We start from the raw sequence: 14,964 nt of genomic DNA, 5'->3' as shown, positions 1-14,964 counted from the left end.
ACTGACAACTGTCTGTAAGTCCGGTCCCTGGTGATCTGACACCCTCTTGTGGCTTTGAACGAGACCAGGAACACATGCAACACACTTGCACACAATACAGGAAAAACACCAACACCAACACACACACACACACACACACACACACACACACCCCAAACAATATATATATATATATATATATATATATATATATAATAAAAAGTTGAGGATTTGAGAAGCTGGGTCAAAGTAACTGCTTCCATGTGTCCAGTCAGAAGTTTGTACCCTGTGGGCAAGTCTTAGCTCAATTTTCTTATCAATGAGACAGCACTAGTAACTTCAACTCCGGCTCACTTGTTCTCAGGGACCCCAATTCCTAGAACAGGAATATTACAGACAATAGTGGACTGATTACTAAACAGGGCTATTAAAGTCCCCATTACTTCTATGTGATTCTTCAGTTCAAATTTCTGAGCACATGTAGAAACTGAAGGAACAAAAAGGAGAATTGAAATAGTACAAAATGTTATTATAGAGCCTGGACTGTTGCATGTGTTTGTAATCCTAGCTCTTAGGTGGTGGAGGCAGAGGGATCAGGAATTCTAGGTCAGCCTTACCAGGATGAGTTCCAGATTGGCCCGGGCTACAACCCAATCACAAAAATAAAACCAACCAACAGTCAGTAAAATGCTGCAGTAACAACGGTGCCTACTAACACATCTAAAAAGACGCCGGTATGGCCATGTTTAACATAGATTCTTATCTTTTCCTCAAAGAAGAAATACAGTATTTCCAAGAGCAGTGAGCGTATGGCGGAAGATCTCACTAGATCAAAATTAGTAGCACCTTGGTGCAAAGTAGAAGGTATCTTCAGTTCCCCATCAGATTCTTCTGGAGAAAGGCTAGTTGGAAAGGTGGGAAACGACCCCATTGCTCGAGAGAGGATGTCTTGGGTGTGAACAGTAAGGTCAGGCCATATCTCTCACCCTAGATACTCTCCAGTTTAGACAATCCCTCTGGGAGAGCCTGGTGAGCATTATTTTTCTTACAGGAAGCTCTCTGTATGCTGTCAGTGCTCTTTAGGACCTCAGGGAAACCGGAGCGTTTCTGGCTTTAGGACCCAGGAACTCTGAGGCAGCCTGGCTTTAGATGTCTTGGACCACAGCACCACCTACTTATAGAAGCATCCCGAGCCTTAGCTTCTGTGCATCTCCATCGGAAAGTGCGCTGGCCACATCCCTTCGGCCTCCCGGGCAGTGTTCTGTCTCCCCTAGCTCAAGCAGCGAGAAACTTCAGCTGTGAAGTGGTGGTGGAGAGAGCACTGGGAGCAGCGACTGGACCCGGACGCCAAGAGAAGAGCGGACTCGCCCCTCGCCTGGAATCGCTCTCGCAGGCGGAGACCCAGCATCCCAGCGCTTGCGGTTGTGCTTGCCCGGCCGCGCGCTTTTGCTACGCGCCGCTAGCCCCGAAGACCCTTGGGGTCCGGGGACCCTTCTGCAGCCGGCGGATTCCCAAAGCTGCCAAGAGCTCCCGGCGGGTGTCCGCAAACTTTTTCCGAGCCCACGTGCTGACCAAACAGCCCGGCTCGCTTCCCGAGCCTGGGATGGAGCGCCGCGCCTAGGCACGCCGTGCAGCCCGAGACAGGAGCGCACGGTAGGCGATCCACACCTGGTGCCGCGGCTCTGGGATAGCCCATCTGGGGAGCGAAGGGCGTCAGAACGCCCCTTTCAAGCCCTGCGCGCGGCTGCTTCTAGAGCTCCTTCCCTTCCGCAGAGCTCGCACAACGCCCTTTCCCCAGGGTCAGAAGCCACTGCTCGGCAGAGGTTGCTAATTCACTGATTGTAATCACCTTCCTCTCCAAGTCGCCGGCAGCTGTGTCATCTGCGTTAAACTGCTGCGTGGGTCGTGCCAGTGAGTTCGCGTCCTCCCTCCCTCCTTTCTTTAAACCAAGAGGCGCGAAGGTGCAGGTACCTCCTCCGGGTTCTCTCGGTCCTCCACCCACCCAGCTTCTCTTTTCCTCATCTCCCAGGTTCACCGCGGAGGGAGAGATGCCCATCGAGCCAAATTGACCATTGCAGCCCCTGGGCGGTGGCATTTGTCTCTGAGTCCTCCCTAGGAGCGCGACCCGCACTGTCTCCTTGCAGGAGCCCAGCATTTCCTCGACTTTTGAGAGGTGTCTCTCCCCAGCCCGACCGTCCAGATGCGTTTTTGCCTCTTCTCATTTGCGCTCATCATTCTGAACTGTATGGATTACAGCCAGTGCCAAGGCAACCGATGGAGACGCAATAAGCGAGGTGGGTCGCGCTCGCCTGAAGGTGCGTGGGGTTCCTGAGTAGGTGGGAGTGCTTATTCACGTCTAGGCTTTGGGAACTCGAGGGACAGGACTGTGCTCTGCACCCCAATTTTTGTGTAGGCTATAACTGCCCATTCACAGTTCCACAGAAAGCTTTCTTCTGCTCCTAGTAGGCGCGGTGAGACCTTAGAAGCAATGGGAGCTTGGAGTGCTGGGCTTCCCTCTCGCAAGCGCTCAGGGGTTTATCCTAGGTCCACAGTCTATGCCATGCTGCCTCTCCTGAACTGTCCTTTGGATCATATTTCTTATGTGGCATCCATTTTTCTAGTTTTCTTCTTTTGTCGTCTTAATCGTCTTCCTCGAAGTCCAAGTGTCTTTAATTTCCCGACCCACGAGTGCCCCCAGATAATTTTAGACATGGTCTGGCTTGGTTGTGTGTGTGTGTGTGTGTGTGTGTGTGTGTGTGTGTGTGTGTGTGTGTGGCGCGAGGGGCCTGTTGGGGAGAAATGTCAAGTTGTGTGGAAGAATCTGAGTTGCCCAGAAAAAAAAAAAAAAAGCAACACTGTTCCACTTTTCTGGAACCTGAGAAGCGATGGGAACTTAATGAATTAAGTAGCGACTCCCGCTCTGGCTTTCTTCGGGAGTTCTCCCCTGCAGCGTGAATGTTTGTTAAAAATAAGCCCACATTGCCCTGTTTGTTTCCTTAAAAGCGGCAATTTCAGGGACGGGTTTTTTCCTCAATGAGATTCATGTGAGTCTTTTTAAATGCTCACTTTTCTCCATCATTTGTATGAAGGGTGAAGGCAGATGGAAGCCTCCAGAAAGATTTCGGGGAATTCGTCTTAGTGTGCTCATATTTCTGGACTCCTGTCTTCCAGTGTTACTGGAGGGCAGTGGCTAAGCCATATGCATTTTTGAGCCAGACACAAGGAAGTTTTCTGTAGGGACGTTAACATAAACTGCACCACCCAGGCGTAGTGTTGAAGTACCAGCGCAGGGCCCTTCCCAACAGCCTTTGTTAGCACCTGATGAAAATCCGCTGACCATCAATCTGATCTTTTACACTGGTAGGATTTGTCATGAGGCTTGGAGACCTTGACTTTGTTTTACCAGGCTATAAATGTCTCTGCTTGGATAAGGATTCTGGCCCTGCAGCTGTTTTTTGGAGACACCAATGTTGTTGTTGTTGTTGGCATTTTGAGGGGCATTAAGCTTTTATCATGAGCTAAGAACTTGGCCTATTCCTGAGCAAAGTCTCAGATCACACATGATGGGCGACTTTTGAAGAACCAGTGTTTTTTATTGTTGATATGCATCTCTGGTTTATTATAAAGAACACGTATATCTACCTCCAGTCTTTTTTCTGACATTTGAGGGCTGGCGCTCTCTCTCTCTCTCTCTCTCTCTCTCTCTCTCTCTCTCTCTCTCTCTCTCTCTCTCTCAGATTACTACATATAAAAAATCATGGAGAATCTCCTCTCCAAAAGCTGGGAGAGTTTCATATTGCTACCTAACTTTGGAAAGTGACTCTCCATCTCTTCTCACCATTTTCAACAGGGTTCTTTCTCCATGCCATTATTATTTTCAGGTGTTGCTTGGCTGACATGGCATTATTATTATTGTTATTATTATTGTTATTATTACATTGTGGTCCACAGTGTTTGGAGAAGCTATGGTCACTTTTAAAGCTGGAATTGTAATCAGTTTTGTTGAAAATACCACAGTGCCTAAAGTTTGCAAACTACAGAAGTCTCTAAAACTCCTTAGCACATTCTTGACTATTACATGACTTACTAATTTGGTGGTGAACTTCTGATTCACACTGCTGGCCCCTGTGGTTCAGTGGAGAAGAATTAAGGGCATTGTCTGGATTCGGAGATGTTGCTTGGTGGAGAATGGCGTCACAGCACCCCTGCGGCCAGGAGCGATACTGCATGCATTTGTCTCTCCTATAGGTCCATCTCCCAGGCTCACTGCCTGTGCTTTTCTTCTTGGGTATCTGAATCACATCCTATTTTGTTTCCGAGCTTGCTTTAGCAGAATCTCTTGCATCAGTTGCCATCCACACTCTCAGCTCTGACATTTAAAAACCCACTTAGAAAATGAACAGCAGTGCCAAAGCAACCTTGTCATTCCTACAGTTTGAAGGCTTTCACGTCCACGTCCACTGGTATGGCTGTTTAAAAAAAAAAAACGCCTATCAAAGTATGTGTCTGGCTTTCTCTCCCTCAACAGATGTCTCTTCCTGAATCCCAAGTTTATGCCTGAAATAACTACAGTTTTTAAAGTGACCATACTATCTATGCCAACAAAGGGTGCACTGTGTTTTTAATTAAAAGTGGAACTACTTAAAGGACCGGCTAGACATCGCAGGGTCATAGTAGCTTTTCTGCCCTGCAAGGAAGCTTAAGGGACTGTATTGTGAACATATTGAAATGAATAGAGATCTAACTCAAGTTGTGTGAATTGTACTTCCTCACAAACTTAAGCTGCTTTTAATTGATCTCATGTCCACTGATTGATCCTACACCAATTGTTGTGCATACCAAACAATTGGCTTTTCCAAAGGACATTGATTTAAATTAAGGTTTGGTGGGTGGTGGTTTTTTTTTTTTTTTTTTTTTTTTTTTTTTTTTTTTTTTTTTTTTTTTTTTTTTTTGGTGAATGCCTGACTACCAGCCAAATCGAGTCAATACTGACAGTTGACATGCTAGAGCCTATTGTGGTACCAACATTTCCCCTTGCTCCTTTGTTTTTGCATAGTGGCAGTTAAATATTACCCTTCTAGGAAAAAAAAGTGATTGCTACTTAAAAAAAAAAAAAGAGAAAAAGAGGTGTCATAGCATAAAAGATGAGTTATTTCCTTGGCTCAGTGCTCTGATGCAGGCAGGCAGCAATGGCACCAGGATTGGTTAGGCTTGCCCCTGGGACCTGATTTTCTTCTTTTCTTCTTCTTCTTCTTTTTTTTTGTATTCCATCTGCAAATAATCAAACCTTCACTGCGGCATATTTTCAGAACTCCTTTGGCATTATGTTTAGTCTGCTCCATGATCTCAGATGCTCCTTAATATCATTTTCTTAATGAAATAAAATCCTTGGCAGAGATCAGATCATTTAGTCAGTTAAAGTCAATTGCATCCAGTCTGAAATAGAGAGCAAATGTATCCTTTAGCCCCGTGTTTTATTCCAAAGATAGCCAGAAGATTGAGAAAATAAAATTTCAACCTTGTCAACTTTGGGGCAAAACTATCTCGTGAAGACCATCGTAGACTGTGACTGGGTTTTCTCCCCTTATTTCATAAAGTGCATTTAATGGTCACTAATAGGGCCCAGCTGAAACAATTTTATTAATTAGGCACAAACACAGTGCTAAGAATGCATATCTTTGTAGAAGGGACACACGTGCTGATATTTGGGGAGGCTGATTGGCAACTCATGTTTTGTCTGCAAAGTAACTACTGACATTTGTTAGCCCTTTCCTCTTCACTTAGTAAGCAGTCCCTACTAACACTGTTAACCACGATTATCTCTGTCCCTACTAGCTACTGTTAACCATGATTCTCTCTGTCTGGGGTTCTTGTGATTTAATTCTATTCTTAAATGGTTTGTATTTTTTTTTTTGTTGTTGTTGTATTTACTTACTTTATGGAGTGATTGTAAGCCACATTTTTTTTTAGCTGAATTACTGAAAATATAAAATATAACTTTATTATGATCTCATAGAATTTCCTGAGTTTGGGCTATGGTGGCTTAATCTTGAACCACTTCCACTCTTCAGATCAGCTTGGTTATGGCAGAGTCAGGGATGGCCCTAGAGTAGAGACTTCTTGAGGAAGCGCTCCAAAGCAGCCAGGCTTAGGGACCTGTAACTAGTGTGGCTGGTGGGCGTGGCACTCCAAGTGCTGTTGCTTGTAACCTTTTCTCTCAGAAGCCTCTCGCACTCCTCCATCCGTAACCTCTTGTGCTCACAAAATTACTGTTGGCTTCTTCTACAAAGATGAAGTCTATATCACAAACTGTGTGGTGTGCTTCTGGCCGCTGAGGCTGGAGGAAAAGACAAACAATTTCTCTTTCACTGCACAGAACTAAATTAGTTTGTTTGTCATTTATAGTTTAATGAAGAGATTTAAAGGTATTTGTTTCCTATAAGTACTTTTTAATAATGGCTTACTTCTTCCAGTATTCTTTCAAAAGTACAAACTAGCACATGGAACATATTAACCTACACTTAAAAGCTTCAAAATACATTTTGTATGTATGCTTGCTTTTTTTTAAGTTCCAAAGTAGTTCAGAAAAGTTGATGTGATGTTTAACTTTCGACATAAACATGTTCTTTCTTTTCTTTCCTTCACCCCCACCCCAGCCCCCTATGCCCATTGGCTGCTTTCGCTTGCAGCATAATTGCATCGGTTTTTCCAGCCAGTGTTTTAACCAGTACAAGGCAGTCAGGCGATTGCCGAGCTCAGACCAACATCTTATTTGCCACTGACACTTGGAAAGGATTCAGAATAGGTGACGTTCTCCTAGCCTTCCATTTCATTCTGGCTTACTTGATCTGCTCTTCAAGCAAACCCGGAACAGCATCCAATATTGCAGCAATCACAAGTTGGAAATGACACTTCTCATTCCGTAATGCAAACCTACCTCCTGATTTATTCAGGAACCGGCCAGTTCATAGATTATCCAGGCTACTTACTCTTTTATTTCTTTTATTCCAACTGACTGCTTTTTACATCTTTTTTTCCTCTGTTGCCTCCGTTCTCTCCTCTGGAACCTTTCTTCCCTTCTGACTTTTTAGGTGTTCTGCAGTCCTGCTAACCCAAAGTTTTGCTTTGAGTTATGTTTTTAGTTAGCATGCACAATGAAGGGCTTTGTCATGGCCTTTCCACAGATATATGTCATTATAATGTTCATCTCGAATCTCTCTCACTGACCTTTCCCTTCATGTCCTGTCTCGCTGGCCACCTACTTCTCATAAGCGACTGCTCTGCCACAGGTCACGTGCATTCCTTTGCCTTCTCTTCTTCAGTTACCTCACTGTCCAATCACTGTCCAATCTTCTCTTCATTTCCTTCTCTGCTTTCTATGCTTGGTCATCTTGTGGGCATCATTCACTTTGCGTTTGGTTACAGTCTGACTTCTAATTCCATCCTTTTTAAACTGAAAGGATTTTCTAGTCAAGATTATTGGTCTTCCCTTTTACAGTACTTTTATTTAACAGCAAAACAGAGGTTGGTTGATGAAGTCATTTTTTTAAATTAATTTTACAGTAGGCCGGGCATTGGTGTTGCATGCCTTTAATCCCAGCACTCCAGAGGCAGTCAGAGGTCTGTGAGTTCAAGGACAGCCTGGTCTGCAGAGCTAGTTTGAAGACAGTCAGAGCTACACAAAGAAACTCTCTCTCAGAAAACCAACCAACCATAACCAAACAAACCAGCCAAACAAATAATTTTCTAACTTAATGTTATGTGCATGTATGGGAGGTTTGCCTACATGTATGCGTGTGTACTATGTGTGTGTAACTGGTGACCAGGAATGCAGATCCCCTGACACTGAGTTATAAACAGTTGTGAGCTCTCATGTGGGTGCTGGCAATTGAACCCTGGTCCCCTCGAGAAGCAGCCAGTACTCTTAACCACTGAATCATCTTGCCAGACTAGATAAAAGTTTTCGTGATGGCCATTTGTACTCTATATTTTTCTGGTGACATCACTTTGATCCTCCATTACTTATCTCTTGGAAGATAACCTATTCTTTTTTCCAGTGGGGGCTTTTTCCTCTATCCAGTGACACCACAATGTAGGTTTTGGTTCCAGTTTTCTGTACATTCCTATTGGTTGTTATTGCGAATAGCTGGGACCTCTTACTTAGTAACCTTTAATCTCTATTGTCCTTCCATGCCTTTTCTTCAACACTTGCTTCCACGACCAATTTTAACTTTAGTCCTCAGCTTTTCAGTTTAGGTTTCGGATTACAGTGCACTCTGATTTCTCAACAGCTACTGATACTTGGATAAGTGTTTTATGTAAACTTGGGCTTGACAACTTATTTTCTCCTCATGGCTCTCCCCTGGATATATGCCTTTGCTTGTGTTCCTGGTTTCACGAGGATTAACAGTCACGAGGATTCTGTTAAAACTGTGAGCTTTGGTCTCATTTTGACACTTCTCTCGTGGTCTAAAAACCGTATCAGTTCATTACAATAAGCTATCCTTTATTGTAGAATATGCCTTAGATATATTTATGTTTCATGAATGTATCTTCCAAGCATAGTTCCTGTCTTGGACCTCATAGCCTCCTTATCTAAGAGCATTATGTTTTCTATACCCTAGTCCTTTAGAACACTGCCATGGGCACCATTCGCAGCCACAGATCTACTCATATCAAAGTCAGTATTAGCATCTCTTATATGGTAGCCCGTGTTCTCCCCTTCTAATCGAAGTACGCTCTTTCCCTCCTCCCAGCCTCCTAAAGCATCACATAGTTAAACTCTGCTTCACGTGGTTTACTGAAAGGTACAATGCCATTGCTTCTGGATGGCCTTCCTGGAAGTACCTTTTCTGAGGCCCAGTGACATTGTACCGATTTAACTTCTTAGCCTTTCATGATACTCCTCAGTGCACCTTATATTCTTCCTTATTCTGGTTAACTTGCAGTGCGTGCTATCCTACCTTGAACTTCTGCAGAAAAGCTACACCTAGTAGGCCTTTGTCATCTTCACAATCCTGGTTGTTCCCAACAGAGTCTTCTCTACACGAATGGGAGTAAAACATATAGTTATTGAACAGATTTCATTGAGTGTCCTTAGGAAATTTTGGTGACTTAAAAAGTTAGTGTTTTACACATAGTTCAAGTTTTAATGCTCACCTGCCCATTGTGGTCCCATTGCTACTGTGGATGTCTAAGAGCCAGTAAACACTGTAAGTCTCAAATTCTCAGTAGGTCAGCATATGCATGTGGATCCAAGTGCCTACCTGTCATTTAAATGATAGCTTGTTTTTTCTTTAGTGGCTTTTGGCTTAGGGACAGGGTAGGGCTACTTCTGGAGCAGGCATGCCTATATTTCTAAAAACATCTCTTTAGAGAAAGGGGCAACAGTGGACTTGCACACCCTGGATACTTTATTCATAGAAATGAAGAAATTATCGAGGAGAAAGTAATTGAAAGATAGGCACTTTCTTAAAAGGCATGCATACTAATACACTAGATAAATTACTGCAAAAACATTTAATCCTTATTTTGATACTTGTGACTTTGATATAATACATTCATAAAACCATAGCTCTGAGAGACACAGGTATGCTCATGTATATGAGAAGTCAAATTCCTTCATAGATACGTAAAGACTACGTGGAGTATGATTATGTAGTTCCTTTCAGAATCCTGGCATTTCATTGTTGTGTGGAGGAGGGGCTTGCTTGATAAGGCTGATGAGCTGCTTAGTAAGAGACTATGTGAATTTTAAAGTGAATTGTTAAGAACCGCATGGCTATAACTAGACACGGACACTTCTGAATCAATCAGCATTTTTTGTTATATAAATATTCGCAAAAACTGGAAATAAATTTTAATTTTGATCTAAAAGTTTGGATACTACAGACTTTTATTAGTCTCAAAATGTCTTATACCTCATAATTATACTAATAAAGAACTGAGATTAAATAACTGGAAGTAAAAGTTGGAGTAATTAAGGGACCGTAAACATGTCATAGTAAAAACTTGCATAATTGGTATGTTTTCACCAATCTCTGATATATGAATTATAGCAACTTATTTCTAATACTCCAAGAACAAGAACATGTGACCATGAACGGATATATGCACTTGTGTTTGCATTTGTTTTTACACATACGTTTGTAGTGGCGTGTATTTTATGGTTATGCACACATTATAATCAGAATAATCAATAAAGAATAGAGAAATCTATTAAAGTATTTTTACTCTAAAGTGTGTAGTGGAACAAATTAGAGATAGCTTTTCTTAACGTTGTCATTTGAGGAAAACACTTATAATTTACCTGAAGTCACTCTATTTTAATGATATATAGACAAAGGAATACTTGTCACGGAGGCTTTTTCCTGCTCAGCACATTTCCATTGAGCAGAGGTGATAACTTTGGGGTTCAGGAGAGGAGCACTGGCTTTTGTATGTTTTCTGAAATGAGAGACAAAACTTATTTCCTTTGGGGGCAGGGAGGGCAGTCTAGATCTAGGCCTTTCCCTAAAGTGTCCAAGTGCTACAAGCTTCAATTCTTTCCTTTAATAGTTTAAGAAGTGTTGGTTAATTGAATAGGGGAGAAACCTTAATGAACATGTCTAATGGCTGCTTCATAGTGATGCGAATTTTGTTTTCTAGAAGCTTTCATTACTGAGAGAGGTTTTAGTCATTCACTAGGGCACATCTACCATAAGGCCAGATCAGAAGCCACAGCAAATAATTACTTGGGCATAGTCAGTGTCTTTCCTCAAAGATAATAGTAGCAAAGACCTCCTTAAGTGAACACACCTCTTCCAAAGCACCCTTGTCCCCTGTCTGCATAAAGACAAGGAACGGTGCCTCACAGAAGTTCTGGTTCCTATTCCAGGGATATGAGCTGCCCATGGTGCTGTCAAATTCCCACGGAGTTTAGCTCTGTGTACATGTTAATTTGTATGTCCACTGCCCTCCTGTCTTCTGTCAGTTTCTGGTGTGCAAAAAACAAGGCTTAAAGAAGGCTGTTCCTTCCCGAGGACGCGACATTGAAACCAACACAGTTAACACTTTTGGATTTAAAAAATGATAATTGGTAACTCTACATACATCTAGAGAGCTTATAAAATATACTAAATGTAAAAGGTTTTGTTAAAACCTCAAATGATCTAATTTTATCCCAGGAACAAGGTATATCTACCTATCCGTTCTGTTTACAGAGAGATGGTTACTGTGATATAAAATTCTGTTATAATTGTCAGTCAGTGATTTGGAGCACTAGATGTGACAATATGAGCAGATGCATCAAACTCTCTGTCTGCGGGATGCTTAGAGCTAGAGTTTGTTATTCCTGCAGTCTGGGATGGTGCGCTGACACTGGATCCTAACTTTTGCATCAGCCCACTAAGTAAATGATTTTTGTACCACGGTGGCTTTTGTCCTCCACCTGTTGCTGGGAAAAATACAAGTTGTGAACCGACCACTTCAGCAATTAAGATGTATAGACCAATAGAGGGCACACTCTGCACTCTTTTCCTGCCTGGTTCTTAGGGTTCTGTAGAATTTGTACCTATTTGCTTCCTTGGCAGCTCTGCTCTGCTTCTCCGCTGATAACATGATTATCTCGACGCCATTCGATAGAGGAACGAAAGCAGCAAAGTGCTTCAGCTGTAACTCTTCCCAGGCGCTTTGGCTTGGGTTCTTAACTTCTCTCCAGAAACCGACTTTACAGTTTTAATGCCTGTGACGTGGATATCAAAGCTGGAATTTGTCCTGGTTTGCAGTTAAACATCAGCCTCTATTCCCTCTTAGAGAAATGTTAATTTAAAATTATTATTTAAATGTTTTCAGTTAAAGTGCATGCTTAAAAATGTAAGCTGTTGATAAAGTTTGGAGTTGCCTAAAGGAGTCCAAATTCACAATTCTCTTTAATCTTTAGACATGGATCTGTCATACATACACAGTTACCCTCCATATTTTAGTACTTGAAAATGGTCATCTACTCTTATATGAAAATATAAAATTTACCTTTTTTTTAAAACGTGTACTTTCCCCATCTTTGGTAATAAAATGTAAGTCAGGGTTTAGTATCTGTTACCTCATTTTCCTCCTCACATGTATTCTAACACTTTCTGGTACTCAGAGCTAGTCTGCAGTGTACACAGATTTATGCTATGTCAGTGTAACCTTACACAGTAGCTTCCCCACCTCCTTTATCTGCAAGACTTTGAAGCCCAGCTTTGCTTTGTCCCATTGGGATGTCCAATCTGCTCTGTCCATGAGGAATAATTGAATCACAGGGCAGTATATATATCCTGCGATCAAATGACACATTCCATATACACCCGCCAAGATCGATCTCTTTGAGATAACTATGTTTGTTGTTCTCAGCTATGCCATGGGCACTGATGATCATCAAATGTCCTGCCCTGTCTCAGACATACTTGCTGGGGGTACAGTTAACTGTGAAGAATTTTGGTCAAGGCTCCCAGTTCTCATACCTAAGTAGGCCCTAAAATGAAGCAGTCTCAGTCTCAGTCTCAGTCTCAGTCACACACACACACACACACACACACACACACACACACACACACACACACACTCTCACACACTCATACACTCTCTCTCTCTCTCATATACATAAATAATTTGACAAATTAAAGCTAATTTTGACGCTTTTTTCTTGATGTTTTAAAGGTGTCTTCTCTCTTATATACACATCCCCTCTCTTTGTATGTGCATGCATGCTTAAGAGTCAGGCTTATAGGTTACTGTGAGGGCCTCTTGGGTGCTAGCTCTGGGCTGTGTTAGGAGATGGTAGAAATATCTTAAGTTCAGTGAATTGGATGAACAAACTTGCTCAAATGTTCTGTTTCTTCAAGGACCTTCAATACCTACCCAATGATGGAGAAGAGGTAGAATTATTATTCCTGTAGCTTTTCTTTCACTGATATCTGTTGCTACCCTCCTTCTCTGGCATAGCATGGTGAAGAAACTTTGCTGGTATCAGGAGACCCCCTATAGGAAAAATGAAAACAGCACAGCAAACCCCCACTGATGTCTGCAAAGTGGACATTTGGCAGATTCCCAAGTCACTATTAGTGGGTTGGTTGAGGTTAGTGTATTGTGGGGTTGGGAAGGGATGTTTGACTACTCCTGATGGCAAGTCGTGCCATAGTCAATATGACTCTTGACTGAATCATACCAAGTCCTTTTCTTTAAGACACATTATCTGAAAATTAATAGAAAGCTTGAAAGTGACTCCTTGTAGATTGGCCTTGTGTGATATACTTGCTTCTTTATATGAAAGTCAGAGCATTAGTCTTATGTGACTTCAACCTGTGCACCAACACTCAAATTTGGTTAAATTCAGAGAGAAAAGTTTGAAGCAATAGTCAATCCTAGGGAAAAGAAGAGCAGAAACAAGATAATCATCTCTAGTTGCATGAGGCTCATCAAGGGGAGAGAATTCAAATTCCTCAACCCTTTTGAGTTAATGTAACATTAAAGTTACATTAGGCATATGGAGGAAGATGAATGTTGACATTTAGAAAACTATCCATTAAACAAAATAGAAAACTACCCATTAGTTAAAGAGACACTTAAACATGCCGACTTTAGAATTTGCTGTTTGCCAAGCAACAGGAACCCTTATGGGAATGTGTTGAGCAGGTAATTGACAAATGCAGGATGTTCAAGGACCATTCTTGCAGGATAAGTTTGAATGTGGCCAACTGAATTCATGTGGCACCTCATGGTTACTTGCGTATGCATTCTTGCTAACAACTGTTTGTACACAGATGTTGAGACTTTCCATTCTGAATGGAAGACATGGACCAAAATTGCTTCTTAAAGTGTTCTCCAAATGCTGACATCATCAATGTGATCTTCAGAACTAAGTAATACACTTAGATGTTTGGTCAGAATAGAGAAGTCATGTTCATTAGCTCTTACGTGTTATTGATGTCAATTTGAAGAATTGGAGCTGTAACCAGCATGAGCTGGTAACATATAAATACTGTGTTCGATGAGGTAATTAGAGTAGAAGATAAGTACTTGACCAATATTGATTAGCAACTACAATTTAAAATAGCATGATGTATTAAGGAGCTGTTTGGACGTTTAGATTACTCTCTGTGACAAGTAATGAGATTTATTTTGTCCTTGCTTTGTCTAATTAGCAATTGTAGAGTGAATGCTTCTTTGTGGCTTTTATTTTGAAACAGAGTTGAAATTTTATTAAATGAATGAAATAGGCTTAAAAGTGAGGACTGAAAGAGGGAGTCACTCATAAAGAAATATGTGCCCAAGAGAAGAGCATAGATATTGGCTTTCTTAATGAGTTGCTGCATTCGTATCTACATATTAAAGAGAACTTTTAATGTTCTGAAGGGGCCCAAAAGAAGACAAATAAATGTATTTACTCAAACAAGAAAAAACAAAACAAAACCCAAAACAGATAAAAAGAGGCTGTTTAGATAAAGCAGTGTATATTTTACTGTAATTATATACTGTACTTGATGAAGAATGGATTGGCAGTCACTGGAGATGATCCTCTGGCATGGGGGGAGGCCTCTGCTTTTAGTCTTATTTGAAGCAATATCTTATTAGAGATTCAACTGAAGACAAATTGTATGTAAGCTGTTGTTTTGTGGAGTGTGAGGACATTGAATATGTTGGGTGACTGATCATACAAACAGAGCAGTGAGTAGGAATGACAGGACGAATTTACTAATAAAGACAAGGAACTGTGAGGAACAATTGTTTCAACTGATTGGAGACCGTGGATACTAGTTTTATATTTTTCGTTTATTTTGTTTAGTTTTGTTTTCAAGTAAAGTTGTACTTGGGAGTCCCTTTTGACCTCAAATTTCTGATTCTCCTGGCTTAACTTTGATAGTGCTCAGATAATAGGGGTGTGTGTGTGTGTGTGTGTGTGTGTGTGTGTGTTTGTGTGTGTGTGTGTGTGTGTGTGAGAGAGAGAGAGAGAGACCACATNGNNTT

The 14,964-nt window shown here is 41.7% G+C and overlaps 1 protein-coding gene across 3 annotated transcripts in view; it reads left to right on the top strand.

The window, feature by feature from the left end:
• Positions 1–1,047: 1,047 nt before the first annotated feature.
• Positions 1,048–14,964, top strand: part of Rspo2 (R-spondin 2) — a 135,886-nt gene continuing 121,969 nt past the window's right edge. Inside the window, exon 1 of one of the 3 annotated variants that reach the window (XM_032914931.1) lies at positions 1,048–2,294. In XM_032914931.1, coding sequence (XP_032770822.1) covers positions 2,180–2,294 — 115 coding nt within the window. In that variant the 5' untranslated portion in view covers positions 1,048–2,179. The remainder of the gene's footprint in view (positions 2,295–14,964) is intronic. The other 2 variants (XM_032914924.1, XM_032914940.1) reach the window with 2 other exon arrangements.

This window comes from Rattus rattus, chromosome 1, assembly GCF_011064425.1.
Source record: "Rattus rattus isolate New Zealand chromosome 1, Rrattus_CSIRO_v1, whole genome shotgun sequence".
NCBI classification, from domain to species: Eukaryota; Metazoa; Chordata; class Mammalia; order Rodentia; family Muridae; genus Rattus; species Rattus rattus.
Note: the sequence above shows the minus strand (reverse complement) of the source record. Positions and strands in the feature narration are given on the sequence as shown.